This window comes from Colobus angolensis, unplaced genomic scaffold (assembly GCF_000951035.1).
Source record: "Colobus angolensis palliatus isolate OR3802 unplaced genomic scaffold, Cang.pa_1.0 Scaffold87, whole genome shotgun sequence".
Lineage (NCBI taxonomy): Eukaryota > Metazoa > Chordata > Mammalia > Primates > Cercopithecidae > Colobus > Colobus angolensis.
This window is the reverse complement of record NW_012122598.1, coordinates 2,984,985-3,001,746: the sequence shown is the minus strand read 5'-3', so window position 1 is coordinate 3,001,746 and position 16,762 is coordinate 2,984,985. Positions and strand designations below refer to the sequence as shown.

The 16,762-nt window shown below is 50.6% G+C and overlaps 2 protein-coding genes across 2 annotated transcripts in view; one reads left to right on the top strand and one right to left on the bottom strand.

The window, feature by feature from the left end:
* KRT86 (keratin 86, type II) overlaps positions 1–16,762 on the top strand; it is a 61,059-nt gene that overhangs the window by 31,138 nt on the left and 13,159 nt on the right. The gene's annotated exons all lie outside the window — the stretch shown is intronic.
* KRT81 (keratin 81, type II) lies at positions 6,962–12,552 on the bottom strand. The gene is made up of 9 exons (XM_011930574.1): positions 12,140–12,552; positions 11,128–11,336; positions 10,264–10,324; positions 9,409–9,504; positions 9,032–9,196; positions 8,644–8,769; positions 8,150–8,370; positions 7,836–7,867; positions 6,962–7,538 (listed from the first exon to the last, which is right to left on the bottom strand). The coding sequence occupies exons 1-9, from the start codon at positions 12,506–12,508 to the stop codon at positions 7,300–7,302; spliced, it is 1,518 nt and encodes a 505-aa protein (XP_011785964.1). The 5' UTR covers positions 12,509–12,552; the 3' UTR covers positions 6,962–7,299.

Here is a 16,762-nt window from a genome sequence, read left to right as displayed (position 1 = left end):
CCGCTGGAGGAGATGTCTGCAAGTCTGTCTTCTGGGGCTTGGGGTTGGGGTGCGCAAGGGCTTTCCTCCCTCGGACAGTCGTCCTGCGTTTCGCAGGTCCCCGCCCCGGGCTCCGCCCGCCTGTTCCAGCCCGGAGCTGGCTCCGGCGCCCTGGAGACCAGCGCCCCTGGCGGCGGCTACGCGCTCTGCGGCTCCCCTGGCTGTGGCTGTGTCGGGCGCTTCAGCTGCGGGGGCTCCCGCAGATGTTGAACCCTTCCGGCCTCGCTCCGGAGAAGACAAGGAACCCTCAGCTTCTGCCCTAAAGACTTAGCCCTCTTGTCTCAGATGCCCCCTCCCATAGAGCTGACCTCACATCATCTTTCCTTTTTGCCCCCCACACCGGGGCATGAGGCATTGGAGCACAGTTTATGGGACTCTGACCATCCCCAGTGCAGATGGCCTGGACGCTGGTGCCGCTGGGTGGAGGTGGTTGGCCAGCTTACCTGGACCAAGAACCCTGCCCCTCTGAACTGCCCCCTCCCCTTCTTTCCAGGGACTTTTCTTCAATAAAAAGTTGTGCAGTGGTCTGAGCTGCCAGGCATTTAAACCTGGATTCTCCAGGCCATTCCCAGAGCGCAGACAAACCTGGCTGTGGTGGAGGGGTCAGGGCAAGAACAATACCAGGAAGCAACCTTCTCCCCTCCTGGTGTGCGGGTCTATGTGACTTAAGTGTATGGTGATTCGATATTATAGAACCAGGATCTTTAGGATGGGGAGCCCGGAGTCCGTGGGGAAAGCGAGAGAAAGGGTTCATTCGTGCAGAAGGGTCTAGCTGGGGCCCATAGCTTCTGGTCAGCAGAGCTGAGAATTCCATTCTCCATCCATCCATTCACTCTACACATACTTACTGAATGGCCTCATAGTGCTTGGTGCAGGCGACAGGATGGTGAGGAAAGACACTGTAGGATTCCTGGAGATGAGGTTCTGGGTAGGGAGGTGGGCCATAGATGAGGAAACCGAGCAGAAACAGAAAAGGGTGGGATGGGGATTGGGTCAGTGCCTTCTAGCTCCCTGATGGGGCACTTGAGGACAGGTGGCCCTTGCAGTTGGGGGGCTGGAGAGATATGAACATAGCTGGGTGGCCCAAGCCTGGGTTCTGGTTTAACACACAATTGGGCCACCCAGTTCTGTTAATATGATCTGGTGGTGGGCAGGGGAACAACACACTGGGGTGGAGGAAAATGTGGGCTGTGAAATCAGATGGAGGCTCCGGCTGTGTCTCTACTTCAGATCTAGGGTGTAAGTTGGTCCAAGCTTTTACAAGGCATTGAACTTTGGCGGTCGGAAGATAGACCAGTCTGGGGAGTGGGGTGGCTAGCTAAAGGCTGGGTTTCTGGGTTCTTTCCCTGCCACACAGGCCCAAGAGAAGCTTCTATACAGTGAGCCCACATTCCTTTCTATTGCATGAAATTACATCATCAATGCAACAATAGTTTCTGCTTTCTATGTCCCTGGGTGGGGCTAAAGTGCGTCATTGGCCAGAGGCCTGGGCTTTACCTTTTAAGGCACTCTAGTGCCAGAGTGTCTGCTGTGTTCTTCTGGGTGCCTGCCCGGAGGACAGGTATCCAAAAGGCCCTCTTCTTGTGTAAACAGAAAAGTCTCATGCAAGAGGAATGGGACTGAAACTTGGCTGCCAGGCTGCCACCCTCCTGAGGGGTGGGAGGTATGGCCCCACTGGGCTCACACATCAGTCCTGGTTGATAAATACTGACCTGCCAACACTCGCAAATGCACACAAGCTGCCTGAAGATTATTTCAAGATTCTTTAGTCCAGCTCTGTGCTCCTTGCATTTTGCAAGGGGATCATGATATTCTGCACTATTCAAGGCCAATTTTCTCCAGCTCCTGCTGTGATGATCATGTCAACAAGGGAACTTCATGGAAATTGTAGGCAGGATCTAGGATGTACATTCTGCAACCTGCGTCATTCAGGACTGGTTACTCACATTTTCCCTTTTCAAATACTGAACCTGGACTTGCCTGATATCAATCCAGAAGATCCCCAGGGCTTTGGGATCAGGTTTGAGTTTCTTCCTGGGCCAGGGCCATGTGGGTCACAAGCAGTGTTTGTGGTTTGGAGACTAATTCCCTGAGAGGCTCCCCTGGCCACGGGCCACATTCCAGCCTGGGGTGGGAGGAAACTGCCCAGTGCATTTATGGAGAGTCATTCTCCAGCCCATTTATAAGCTTTGTGAGTTGGGGTGGCTTTTGAAGGGAGGAGGGCTGTCCTCGGTTCAGTCATTGCTTCTCAGCAGAAGGGCACCATAAGGCATGAGTCCTCTGTTGGCTCTCCATGCCTGCCTCACACTCCATTGTACTTAAACATGTCAGATGCTAACGTAGCTGTGGTCATGTCTCTATCTGAGCCCCTGGAGGGCAGTGAAGGTCTCATCCATTCCCAGGGTCTGCCACAGAGTAGATGCGATGAGGTTGAGCCTGCATGGTCCTGGTTGGTGTGTCCTGTCCTGAGATGTATCGGGCCCTGTTTTTGATCATTAACATGTTGCATTCTGCATAACCCCTTGGAAGTCTCTTGTGGAGTCTCAATGCAGTCCTTCCTGCTGTGATTTCAGCTGCAAGAGATCAACCAGACCAACCTGGAGTAAGGAAGGAAGGGCCTGGATCCTGTTCCCAGTCTTGTTCTTACCTTGACCAAACTCTTCACCTGTTTCTGGGCCTCAGTCCTGCCCTCCTCTAGATCTAAATTGTGAAGATTCATGTTTTCCTTCTTATTTAATTTTAAATTTATTTTTGTAGATATGAAGTCTTGCTCTATCACCGAGGCTAGAGTGCAGTGGCACGATTATAGCTCACTGCAGTCTCGACCTCCTGGACTCAAGTGATTCTCAGTAGCTGGGACTACAGTCGCATGCCTCCACACTCTGCTAATTAAAAAAAAATGTCTGTAGAGATGGGGTCTCACCTTGTTGCCCAGGCTGGTCTCAAACTCTTGGCCTCAAGTAATCCTCCTGCCTCAGTCTCCCAAAGTGCTGGGATTACAGGTGTGAGCCACTGTGCTTGGCTTTATTTTTCCTTATTTTCTTCCCTACTTAGTCCCTCTGAGCCAAAGGTTAGCTGCAAAATAGAATAGTAACTATCAGAGGGTTGTTTGAGAAAAGATACTGCTGCATGTAAAGTGCTTAAAGCATAGAAAGTTATATAAGTGTAACTATTATTTCACTTACTGGAATTCTTTAGAAGATTTTTGAGCCTCCTGCCCCCTGCTTTTTTTTTTTTTTTGAGACGGAGTCTCACTTTGTTGTCCAGGCTGGAGTGTGGTGGCGCTATCTCGGCTCACTGCAAGCTCTGCCTCCTGGGTTCACACCATTCTCCTGCCTCAGCCTCCCAAATAGCTGGGACTATAGGCACCTGCCACCAAGCCTGGCTAATTTTGTTTTTGTATTTTTAGTAGAGACGAGGTTTCACTGTGTTAGCCAGGTCTCGATCTCCTGACCTTGTGATCCGCCCACCTTGGCCTCCCAAAGTGCTGGATTACAGGCGTGAGCCACGGTACCCGGCCAAGTTTTGAGCCCCTTTAAAGAAAGCTCTACAAAGTCTAAGGGTGGCTGATCTCCCTCTGCCCCACCTGGAGTGAGAGTGATGGTAGGGCAGGAGGAATAAGTAGGCAAGCCTAGGGGTTAGAGCAAGGGCTCCTTAGCCAGGGGGGACCTCCCTAGTTTGACTCCCAGCAGCATTGCCCATTACTACTCCCACTTTAGCCCCAATCCCCATTGGTGACCCCTACCTCACCAGCACACATGGGTCTACCCATGTACCCACATGCACTCACATCCACATGTACCCACAAATCTCCCCTTTTCAGCACATAGATGCACACGTGTTCACATGTATAATCACATATTTAGAAACCCTCACTATCTCTCTCACACACGCGTTTCCACATAGGTGCCTGGAATGTGCATGTACCTGGATGCTATCATATTGCTCCATTCACAGTTACCTCTAGGCATTGAGCAACGCAGAATGAATGAATACACAAACAACATGCACATACACTGCACATTTGCATGAAACCTAGAATCCCATTTCCCTCTAGCCCCTAATCCTGTCCCACCTCTCCCAAAGAATAACACAGTTGGCTGAGCGCGGTGGCTCAAGCCTGTAATCCCAGCACTTTGGGAGGCTGAGGCGGGCGGATCACAAGGTCAGGAGTTTGAGACCAGCCTGGCCAATAAGGTGAAACACCATTGCTACTAAAAATACAAAAGTTAGCCAGGTGTGGTGGTGGGCACCTGTAGTCCCAGCTACTCGGGAGGCTGAGGCAGGAGAATCGCTTGAACCTGGAAGGTGGAGGTTGCAGTGAGCTGAGCCCACACCACTGCACTCCAGCCTGGGCGACAGGGCGAGACTCTGTCTCACAAAAAAAAAAAAAAGAAAAAAGAAAGAAAAAAAGAATAATAGAGCTTTAAATTGGTACGGGATGTGAGCAGCCACCTAATCCAAGCATTTTCTTTCTTTCTTTTTTTTTTTTTTTGAGATAGTCTCACTCTTGTTGCCTAGGCTGGAGTGCAATAGCGCCATCTTGGCTCACTGCAACCTCTGCCTCCCGGGTTCAAGTGATTCTCCTGTCTCAGCCTCCCAAGTAGCTGAAATTACAGGCATGCACCACCACACCTGGCTAATTTTTTATATTTTCAGTAGAGATGGGGTTTCTTCCTGTTGGTCAGGCTGGTCTTGAACTCCTGACCTCAGGTGATCCACCTGCCTCAGCCTCTCAAAGTGCTGGGATTACAGGCGTCAGCCACCGCCCCCAGCCCCAAACATTTTATTTCACTAGCAGATACACTAAGGCCCAGAGAGGGGAACTGACTTGCTAAAGGTCACACAGTGAGATGTTGCATTTTCCTCACCATTCTGCACTCGGGCAATTATGTGTTTGATTCCTTCCTGCCTTGCTCCTCTGCCTGAGCCTGTGCAGGAATGGGAACCTAGAGGGAGGTGAGGGTTGTAGGACTGGAGTAAGAAGGAAGAGACAGAGGGTCAGAGCTAGAGGTAGGGTGAGGGAGTGAAATACGGCAGGTCACTAAGGCCCAGTTGGGTTGAAGTTGGGAGAGGTGAGAAGTCCATCAGGACTGGAGTTGCAGTTGGTTTCTGAACTAGAGAGGGATGGAGCTGGTGCCTGAGTCTCAGGTCTGGACTTCTGACAGGGGCTGCTGCTGCTGCTGCTGCTTCTCATTTTTTTATTTTTTTGAAACATGATCTTGCTCTGTTGCCCACGCTGGAGGCGGTGGCTCAAACATGGCTCACTGTGCAGCCTCAACGTCCTGGGCTCAAGCTCTCCTGCTTCAGCCTCCTGAGTAGCTGGGACTATAGGTGCATACCACTTTGCCCAGCTAATGTTTTTATATTTTTCAGAGACAGAGTCTTACTATATTGTCCGGGCTGATCTCTAACTCTGGGGCTCAAGCAATCTTTTCACCTTGGCCTTCTAAAGTGTTGGGATTATAGGTGTGAGCCACTGCACCTGGCCTAGGGCCAGCTTCTGAGCTGTGTGATGTCACAGCATAGAGGGCTGGTTGCAATGATTGATCACAAATTCTGGAACTTTCCAGGATTCTGTCCTGCTCAGAATTCCATCAGGGGTGGCTGAGAGACCTTGGTTTGATTCTAGCTTTTACAAGAGACTTTGTTTTTTTTCAGTCCACTCACTTCTGGTCTCTTAATATTCTTAATCATTTCTAGTGCCCAGAAGGGTAGGGGTGGGAGACTCCCACTTCTGCTGCATTTTCTGGGCCTTGGACTGGAAGTGTAGAGATTCACCCTGGCCTAAAGATATATGTTCAGGGAGTCACCTTGGCCCATAGTGGGGCTGAGCTGTCATCTTCCCCTTCCCTTACCTCATCAGTGTCAAGGGAATACTTCCATGCATGAAGGAGCTGAATGACCCTGGTAACCACGGAGATTTCTCTCTGTACTTGCAATCTCTGATCACAGATATAAGTATAATAAGAGATTGGCCATAAGAGGCCCCGATCCCTAGAGGGACTTCTTCTACTTTACATTCTGCAAAAGAATAACACTAATGATAAAAAATAGAGTGATAATTTTGTGGCATACACTATGTAAGCCTTTTACATATATGAAATCCTTTAATCCACTCATCAAATTATGAGATGGTTGCCCTTTCTATCATCCTCATTTTAGAGGTGTGGAAGCAGGCGCAGAGACGGTAAATACATTGCCCAGCCCCACTCAACTAGGAAGGACCAGGGCCCAGCTTGGGGCCCAGGCAGTCTGGCTGGAGTCTGTGTCCCCTCTCTATGCCACATCATCTTGCTATGTGCTGTTTTCTGTCTTTGAGGAAATGTATTAGCTATGGCAGGTCTCCAAAACCCCAGAGTGACTCCGTTTAAAAGGAAAAGAAAGCCAACGTCAAAGACTTTTTGAACCTTTAAATCATATTCATGTGTTCACCCCTTAAAGAATTCCAATAAATTACTCAGGCATGAGTCTTCCCTGTCAAAGCAATAGGTGATACTGCCTCAAGCTTTGAGTGATCGGTGAATCTGATTTTCATGATCCATCAGTTTCCAAATATGCACGAGATGTTTTCTGGGAGACAGCTGCAGTTTAGTGAAATGAGCACTAGCGACACACACAGGGCTTAAATCCCAGATGAACCACCCAACTAAGTCGGGGACCCTGCCGCAAATACTGAGTGCCTCTGAACTCTGGCTTCTTCATCTGCAAGGTGTATCATTAGGGTTGTGTGGATAAAGTTACATCAAATAGGGGCCTAGCACAACTCCTGGCTAAATCTGAACCTTCTGTGAGGTGAGGGATAGAGAACTGTACTGGAGACCCTTGGCCTGGGCCTTTCGCTGCTTCATGTGACTTTGGTGACCCTCCCTAACCCTGACCCCTGAGGAGGGTAATAGAGATGCAGACAAGACCCAGGTTAGCTACATTAATTTATTGAAACACAGATCAAGGGCAGAGGAAGAAGGGGAGAGGCAGGAAGGCAGGGGCCATGGGCAAGGTTCTGGTCCTGGCCCTTCTTGCTCCTGAGGCCCCTTCCTGTGGGTGCCAGGGGACTTCTTTCTAGGGTAGCCTTTCCCATTGTGGGGTGGCAGAGCCCACAAGTGGGAGATCACACCAGAAATGCGAAGCCAGGAGTGGGAGGGGTCTTTCAAAGTGCAGGAGAAGTAGCTGAGCACTTGCTCCAGGTGCCTGGACTGGATGGGCCGAGCAAGGCAGGGCAGGAAAGATGCCTGGGGCCTGGGACTTGAGTTGGGGTGCCTAACATTTCCGGCAGCTGCTGCCGCAAGACCCCACACCCAAGGAACTGATACCACAGGAGCCCACGCCACAGGAACCCACTCCGCAGGTGGTGTTCAACTGGCCACAGGGTGCACACAAGCCGGTGCTCACCGCCACGTTCCCATTGCATGGAGCGCTGCAGACACTGCCAGTCACTGGCCGGGAGCCTGACACGCAGAGGTCCCCGCACACGACCCCACCCCGGGAGCTGCTGACACCTGTGAACCCCGAAGGCTGAATCAAAATTCTGGAGAGCAAGCCATCCTGCCTCCCTGACCACCGCCCCTGCCCAAGACCTGAGCTCTAGTATGAAGTCAGAAGCATCTTTAGTGCACAATTGTAGGTCCATCTAGTCCAAGAGATGGGGTCTTTCGGGTGTCTGACCCCAAATCCCTCCTGTTGTGATGCCAGCCCACTCTTCTACATTCAATCTCAGTGACACTCCTTTTTTCCAAACTCTGCCCTCCATCACAGGGAGGTAGTAAATCTGTCCACACCGGACCCCAAATACTCACAGACATTCACAGCTCCAACGCCTTCACATAGCCTGAGGGCAAAAGAGAAAAAGCAACATTAGTAACTGCCCCAGAGTGGCTGAAAAAGCTCCCCAGGTCATAGGGTAGTGTCCACAATTGGTCAATTAAGAACAGAGTCTGAGAGAAAACCTTGCCTCAGACAAACTCACACACCAGCCCTCCCCACACTGGAAGTGAAAAATAATAATTTTTTTTTTTCCCCAGAGCCCTGGCCTTTGCTCAGGCAAGGCCAAGGGTAGGCTTGTGCCAGGGATGGGGAAGGGTGGCTCTGGGCCAGGCTTGGTTGGGCCCACCTCTGCTCCTCGCCCTCCAGCAGGCGCCTGTAGGTGGCGATCTCAATGTCCAGGCCCAGCTTGGAGTTCATCACCTCCTGGTACTCCCTGATCAGGCAGGCCATGTCCTGCTTGGCCTTCTGCAGGGCGCCCTCCAGCTCGGCCAGCTTGCAGCGCGCGTCGCTGAGGGCCGCCTCACCCTGCTGCTCAGACTGGGCCACCGCGGCCTCCAGCTTGGAGTTCTGAAGACAACAGAGAGAACAAGGTAGATCAGAATCCCTGGGTCTCTCTGATGCTTACCTGGATGAGACCATGCTACCCACCAAGCTGGGAGCACCCCAGAACAGAGCCTCTCGCCTTCATCACCTGGGACTCACTGAGAGACCACAACCAGGGACTCTACATGGACAAAGGGGCTGGAGAATGAATGCTGAGATCCAGATAGGGCACACATAGGCTGTGTGACAATGGTTAGGCCCTCGGTCTCTCTGACCTTGGGCACAGATGCCCCATACCTGGCACTTGGCGTTCTCCACCTCAGCCGTCAGCCTCTGGATCATGCGGTTCAGCTCGTTGATCTCCTCCTTGGTGCGGCGCAGGGTCTCCCCATGCCTGATCACCGTGGCCTTCATCTCCTCACACTGGGGGAAGTAGAGATGCTCATGAGGCTCAGGGTGGGACTTCCCATCCATTCAGGGCACCATGGATGATTGTGCAGGTTGTACAGTGCTCAGCCTGTGCAACCACACGTGGCAGTCCTGCCCTGCCACCCTAACCTCAGAGTGGCAGCCATCTCTTCTCATCCCCAGGGACCAGCATCCCCAGAAAAGGAAGCCAATTTAATAGATACCTCACATCCCTCCCACTGCCATGTCTAGCAGGCAGGTGTCCTGTGCCACTCACCTTGCTACGGTACCAGGACTCGGCCTCGGCCCGGCTGCGGGTGACAATGTCGTCGTACTGTGCCTTAATCTCAGCGACGATGCAGTCCATGTTCAGGTCCCGGCTGTTGTCCAGCTTGACAACCACAGAGGTGTCTGAGATATGGGACTGGAGAATGCGGATCTCCTGCAGGAGGTGGGGGCAGTGACTTTAGTTGAGAACACAGCCCTACCCACCATGTCCTGACTCCACCTTCTCAGGCTTTCTCTGGTCCCCAGCCCTGCCCCCTCACACAGCCTCAGGGACTGCAACCTCTACCCACATCCTGTCCAATACTCCCACCCCCAACTCTCCTCTCTGCTGGCTGCCAGGTCTCTGCCTGGCCCCTGGGCCCGCACCTCCTCATACAGCCGCCTCAGGAAGTCGATCTCCTGGATCAGGGCCTCCACGTTGGCCTCCAGGTCTGACTTGCGGAGGTAGGCGCAGTCCACATCCTGGAAAGGTGGGGAGTGTTGGAGCTCAGAGGACCCTGGTAATCTAGCCCCCAGACTCGTCTCTCTGCCCATCCATTCCATGCAGCCAGGGGAAAGCAGTCCCCAGTGTCCCACTCCCATGCCTCTCCTTCCCTTCTGCCCTTCCTGGGATGAGCTGGCATCCTCTGCCCCTCTGAGGACAAATCCTGTTTGCTTTGGGCATGACTCACCAGCCTTTCACCCCTCCTTGCCCTCCTATCTCTCCCTTCTCCCCTCTCCTGCTCCAGGAAGCCTGCCCAGACTGACCCCCCTGCTCTCACACCTTGACCCTTTCCTGTCCTTCAGTAGTGCTCCAAGAACCCAGTTCCTGCTCCTGGTTCTGCTCCATCCTCCCTTAGACCCTGGGATTATGTCCCTGCCCCAAGGTCAGATTCCCCAGAATACTAGACAGGCTGCACTGTGTCTCAGCAGAGATATTGACTCTGCCACGTCTCCAGGGAACTCAACCATGAACCACAACCTCTGGAGCAGAGCAGGACACACAGAGGTCCATGCAGCCATCCCCCTATCCAGGGCAGGTGCTGGTGGATATTCCCAGGTCATTGCCCTTTGACAGGACTCTGGACACTCCATCCAAAGGCCTGCATCTGGACAGTCCCAGCCTGCTGTGCAAGGGTCATGGCACCCCACACTGAGGTTGAGACCCCCTGTGTCTCCCCAGGAAGAGCCTGTCATTCTGAGATCCCACAGATCTGTGCTTCTCAATCCTGTGTCACTTGCCTTCTTCAGAGCCACAAACTCGTTCTCAGCTGTTGCTCTCAGAGAAACCTCCTCCTCATACCTGAGGCAGAGCAGAGGGCAGAGAGGGGAGGTCAGGGCAAGGCAGGTCTTTGCAGAGCCCCCATCACATCACACTTCATCACAGCCATGGGGACAGTACTAGAAACACCCCCACACAGCCCGGGCCTGGCAACCTAGCTGATCCTTTCCGGTTGGATGTGGGATGTCTCTGGGATTCTCTCTCCACTTTGAACTGGGGAGGAAGAGGGCTCACCTGGTACCTCCCAGTCCTGTTCCCAAAGGGTCTCTGAGGTCCCCCAGGAGGCAAATAGGACTCAGCCCCCAACCCCATCCCGGGAGTAAACAGCATATCCTCCTGGGGCCTGTAGCCCCAGCCTCCCTTCACTGGTATGAATCCCAGCTCAGGTGTGGGGACTCCTGGACCCGCAGACCCTCAGAACTTAGAACCGAAGGCAGTGGGAACACCCAGAGCCCCAGACCTGTCACTCGTGAGAGACCCTGGGCTCACATCTGACAGATGCTACAGGTGTCAGGGCTGAGGGTCAGGAGAGAAGGCCTGGACCCTGCAGAGGCTTCCTCCCCACCGAGCGCAGGGGAGAGCTGCTGTGTGATGTGGCTCAGGGAAGAGAAGGCTGGAATGGGATAGAGACAGGTAGTGGGAGTCACAGCCTTCCTCTTACACAGGTGTCTGGGCAAAGATTCCACAAATGAAAAGACCCCGCCACCCTCGGTCAACCTAGTGGTCATGGCCACTCACCCTACCTGGGAGTTCGCATTGTCTAATCCAGTGTATTTAACCTAAACCCCATTCCTGTGCCCAGCATCCCTCCTGCTGTCACTCACTTCTTCTTGTAGCCCTCCAGCACCTCCTGCACGTGGTTGAGCTCTGAGGCCAGTCTCCCACTGTCAGCCTCCACGCACTCGGCCTCCCGCCGCAGAGTCTCGATGTAGCCCTCAAACAGGGGCTCCAGGTTGCTCTGGCAGCACTCGCGGTTCTGGAAGAACTGCAGCTTTGTCTCCAGCAGCTTGTTCTGCTGCTCCAGGAAGCGCACCTGCCATTCAGGGTGGGAAGGAGGGACAGATGGTTTCTGGTGCCCCCAAAGACAGCTCTGGGGACCTGGTGGAGGAGGGATAGTTTAAAGGAAATCCCCAAATCTGGAGCTTATCTGAGATTGAGTAGAGGTGGGCTGTGGGAGACAGACAATTTCTGGATTTCCTGGTCATGATCTATGTCTAGATTTCCCACTCAGGAATGGAGCAAGGGCTGGGTGGTGTCAGTGCCTGCTCTCTGGGGAGCTGAGTGACCCCAAGCAGATGAACACAAGTGGAGGCTCCGCTCCTCACTCTGAAGCCAGGTGAGGCAGCATCCCTCACAGGCAGAGTACCCAGGTTCAGATCACAGATGGGATTTCTGGGGATGGTGCCAAGAAGAGGGTGTCTAAATTGAATCATCACCTGGAAGGGAGCTCAGCTGTCCCAGCTCTTCCCCTATGTCATCCGGAAGTCAGTGCACCCTACTTTCTCACCCTGGGGCTGCCCAAACCCCTCTGAGTTCAGCAGCAGTGGTCACATGTCCCCCACCCCCAAATCCCTGATGTCTAGCTTGTGCCCCAGAGCAGCCTGGCCACACTTTTCCTCCACAAGCTCCCCCTATCTGAACCGTCAGCTGAGTCTGCGTCTTGAGTGCCTGTGTGTGTGTGTGTGTGTCTGTGTGTCTGTGTGTCTGAGTGCCTCTCCCATCAGACTGGGATCTCAGGCAGGCAGAGGTCTTTCTGACTCTGACTCCATCCTCAGTGCCCAGCCCTGGCTGTGTAGGTAGTGGGAGTTCAGGAAGGGTGTGATCCAGGACACCCACCTTGTCGATGAAGGCCGCGAACCTGCTGTTGAGGGATTTGATCTGCTCCTTCTCCTCCTGCTTCACGCACTGCGCGTTGGGGTCGATCTCCAGGTTGAGGGGTGTGAGGAGGCTCTCGTTGACCGAGACGGTGGTGATGCATGGGGGGCTGGGCCCACACACGCCCCCAGAGCGGTAGCCGAAGCTGCGTCCGCAGGAGCCGGCCCTATAGCCTCCGCACACGCTGTGGCTGCCAAAGCCCCCAGTGAGGCCGCGGTAGCAGGAGATGCCACGGTAGGGGGCGGCGGTGATGCAGCAGCGGCCAGGCCGGGGCCCGCAGGCCGAGATGCAGCTGAAGGCGCGGCCACCACAGTAAGATCCGCAGGTCATGGTTCTCCTGGACGTTTGGGTTGCAGAGGACAGGTAAGGGGACCTGGAGTCCTGATGGAAACTCCAATGTGCTCCTCAGGGCACCGCAGCCCTATTTATGCGCAGATTCTGAAGAGGCTTGGCTGTGAAGACGGTGTTGGGGCAATTTGTGCTTTATGGGCTTGGGTGGTTAGCCGGGTCCAACGCCTCTCTAGAATGTGCTTTAATGGTGGAGTGGCCTGCACCCTCTTTTGTAAAGGATGTCAGCCTTGGGCTCTAGGGGGAGTCAGCATATTTCATCTTCAAAGTGTCTTGCCAGCAGGGCATTCCTTCATCTGCAGGTATTGGGGAGGGAAGGGGAAGGCAGAGGAGAGGACGAGAAGGAGGAGCAGGGCCTGGCGAGGGGAGGAGAAGGGAGGCCAGGTGCTGGGAGAAACTGGGAGGAGGAGACCTGTGTGTTAAGTGTGATGTGGGGAGAGGGGTTTCAGGAAAGGCTGAGGCATTCATAAATACCATCCCTCATTTCCATCCCAGCTGTGGCTCAAGTGCTCCTGAAACACAAATCTGGATTTCCCCATCTCCAGATTTTTCAGTTGGCTGCTGAAAACCATCTCACTTTCCTACCATGGGAACAATCAGCAGATTATGAAATATTTGCCTTTTATCTTTCTTATGATGAGAGCTTTGAAACATTGAGAAAAATTGGAATAATACAACATGCATGTATTGATGCTCCACCTAGTTACCCCGATTCAACAGTCAACATTATACCATATTTGCTTTCACAGTTGCCCAATTATCTGAGTGGCAGAAAGCATGGCATGTAACCCTTAAATACATTAGTAGGAATTTCTTAAGAATAAGGAGAGTACTATTTTCTTATGCAGGAAAACTAACGATAATTCCAAAGCACCACTTACTATTCATCTCAGATTTAATTTTCCTAACTGTCCTAAGAATTTTAAAACTAGATTTTACATAATTTAATTTGTGGCGCTTGCCCTTATATTTTCTATAAACTAGAAATTAAATCTTGAGCTGGGATGTCCAATTTGGTAGACAATAGGCAGATGTGGCTACTTTAAGTTCGTAAAAATTAAATAAGTTAAAAATCTAGTTATTCAGTTGCACAATCCACATTTTGAGACCTCAGCAGCTACCTGTAAGTGGTGCCTACCTTATTAGACAGTGCAAATAAAGAACACTTCTTTATTATTTATTTTTATTTGATTTATTGGTTATTTTCACATAAAATTTTGTTGGACAGCACTGGGCTAGAGGCTGGATTAGGTTTAAATTAAACATTGTTGGGTAGAATACCTCATAAAAGATGCTGTATAACTCTTATTATGTCACCCTAGGAAGCACGAAATATCGGATTGGTGATGCTAAATTGAATCACAGCTGGACGCGGTGGCTCACATCTGTAATCCCAGCACTTTGGGAGGCCAAGGCAGGTGGATCACCTGAGGTTAGGAGTTCAAGACCAGCCGCAGTGGAGGAGTTTAAGACTAGAGATGGTGAAACCCCGTCTCTACTACAAATACAAAAATCAGCCCAGTATGGTGGCACATGCTTGTATTCCCAGCTACTCGGGAGGCTGAGGCAGGAGAATCTCTTGAACCCGGGAGATGGAGGTTGGATCACTTGAGTACATTTCCCCCTGTATTTGGAAAAACTGTGTAGAGAATTAGAATTAGAAAGAACTGTGTAGAGCAACATAGATCCTGGTTTGATAAGAATATGTTTCTTTTCAGTTGGTCACTTACTATGTGATCATCATTATATATCGTAAATAATCTCTAATTCTCACATCAATCATATGAAGTATGTACCATTATCCCCATTTTACAGATGAGGAAATCAAGGGTCAGGGAGGTTAAATAACTTGCCCAAAGTCTCCCAGCCGGTAAGTGATGGAGCCAGGAGTTGCAATGCCTTCTTACCTATAAGCTGTGACAACCCCTTGACTTCCTAATCCCTGGATAAGTTCAAGAGGGTAGTGAAAGTTGTTTAGAGGGGAATATCTGTGAATTTAGGGTGCAGGAGAATTTAGGGTGTCTTCCTTCTATCTAAGGAAGACAGGCAGAGTCAGAGTGGGTTGGGATGGTTAGAACCATGAGGGGCCCTTTAGGGACATGTGGCACGTGGTGATGTGAGGCTATTTGGGGGCTGGGAAGGAGTATGAGTTAGATGTGCAGCACACCGTGGCTAAGAATTGAAGGACGGGATGGAAAACATCAGTTTTAGTTATTTGCATACCTCTGGTATATGACAATACTTTGATAGATTGTACTATGTTCTACTTACCCAATGAACCACCTCCACTCCAATAGAACAGGTCCTAGAAAAATTAGCTCATAAAGTACAGAGATTTTCATTAAATTGAGGAGAAGAAAAGGGAAGTGAAATGACCTGGCTTGTAGCCCCCTGGAGCTGCTGTTCTTCAAGGGCAAAGGCAGAAAGAGTAGCCTTAGGGAATGAGAACAGGTAGGATTGATGGGAAAAGAGAGGAGAGGAAAAAAATAGAAGAGAGTAGGGCTCAGGGTATCTGTGCAAAACATTCAGAGTGTGGCCTTGTGACAGGACAAATGTGGGAGGTCACAGACTGTGTTGAGCTATCTGGTCACCCTAGAGAAGAGTATGGCACTGCTATCCCTTTGTGAGTTCAGGGAAGCTGGGCCAGCACTTCTGAAGCTCTTTGTACCCTCATCTGCAATTCTGGGCACTGCCCACAATTGCATAATGATGTCCCCAGCAAACCAGCGGTTGGATGTCCTGAGGAGCACTGTGAGTCAAAGTACATCTCATCCATACTTCACCTTTTCTACCAGTATAACTCCTTATAAAAACGACATGTATAAACACAAGCTAATTACTAATGGCTGGTCCTTACTAAGCAATTTTAAAGATGTAAGACGCAATTTAAAACAAGGTATGAAAAATTCAAACGTTGACATCATTTCATTGAACTTCAGGAATTAATTGCTGCTAATTTTTGAAGACCTAAAAAGACATTCAACTTGTTTTGTTCAGAGTAAAAAAACCTTGTCATGGGGAAGGGAGGAGGGGAGGGAAGATGGCAGAGAGGAGGGGAGGGAAGATGGCAGAATCTCCACTCTATGGTCTTGGCTCTGGCAAGGTAAAGAGGAAAGATTTTAACTTTATGGAGGTAACAATTATTTTTATTGTGAAATATTTCAACAGAAAAGAATGTATAGGTGGTTAGATCTGTACCAATACCTACCACTTACAGGAAAAAATAGAACATGTGTGTATTTCAGGAGCTTCCTATGCACCTTGTTCTGATTGTACCCTACTCCTTCCTGGCCTAGGGTGACTCCTCTCCTGCATTCTGTGTTTAATTATTCTCTTGCTTTTCTTACAATTTTAGAACCAACGTACTCATCTTGCAATGACATATTGTTTCTTTTTCCAGCTTTTGAACCTCACATAAATGGACTCATGTTGCATGGATCCTTGTGCACCTGGTTTCTTTCATTAAATGTTGCTTCCTGTAGCTATCCTGTGATCATTTTCACTGTGGATTTCACTCATTGCATGGCTATACCACAGTTTATTTGCCTTTCTACCTCAATAACCCCACGGTTGTTTTCAGAGTTCTATAGATTGAGCAGAGCTGCTATGAACATCCTTTCCCATGTCTTCTAGTATATTTATGCAAGAGTTTTTCTGGGGTATGTGGCTATTTTTTTAAAAGTTATATAAGTAGTAAGTGTTTCATGTAGAAAACTATTTTATGACTGTTCTTCCAAACTTAATAATAACATCTTTTGATGTTCATCTTACACCATGCTAGATACTATTTTAAGAGTCCAACATGCATTAACTCATTTAATTTTTACAGTTACCCTTTGAGGTTGGTGTTATTATTCTCCTTTTATAGATGAGGACACTGAGGTATAGGGAGGTTAAGGCTCAGGCTGTGTGTTAGTAGAAGAGCTTGCACCCAGAGGCTGTGTGTCTGATCCCAAAGGAAGGGATGTATTTGTCCCATTGCACTCCCTTCTGTACTCCGTCGACCATCAGTAATAAGTATCACACAGTAGCTGGTGTTTGTACATAACATACAAACACAAATACTCATCTTGCCCCATGCCCTCTGCAGGGCCCTGGAGGTTGCTCTCAGGGTTCATGGCCAGAGGGTATAGGAGAGCTCACCCTTGTTCTTGGCGAGCTTCCAGTATTAAGAGAAAAGCTGGACACATACCCAGATCATGAACAAAAATGCAAACCCTGCAACACATCAATGTG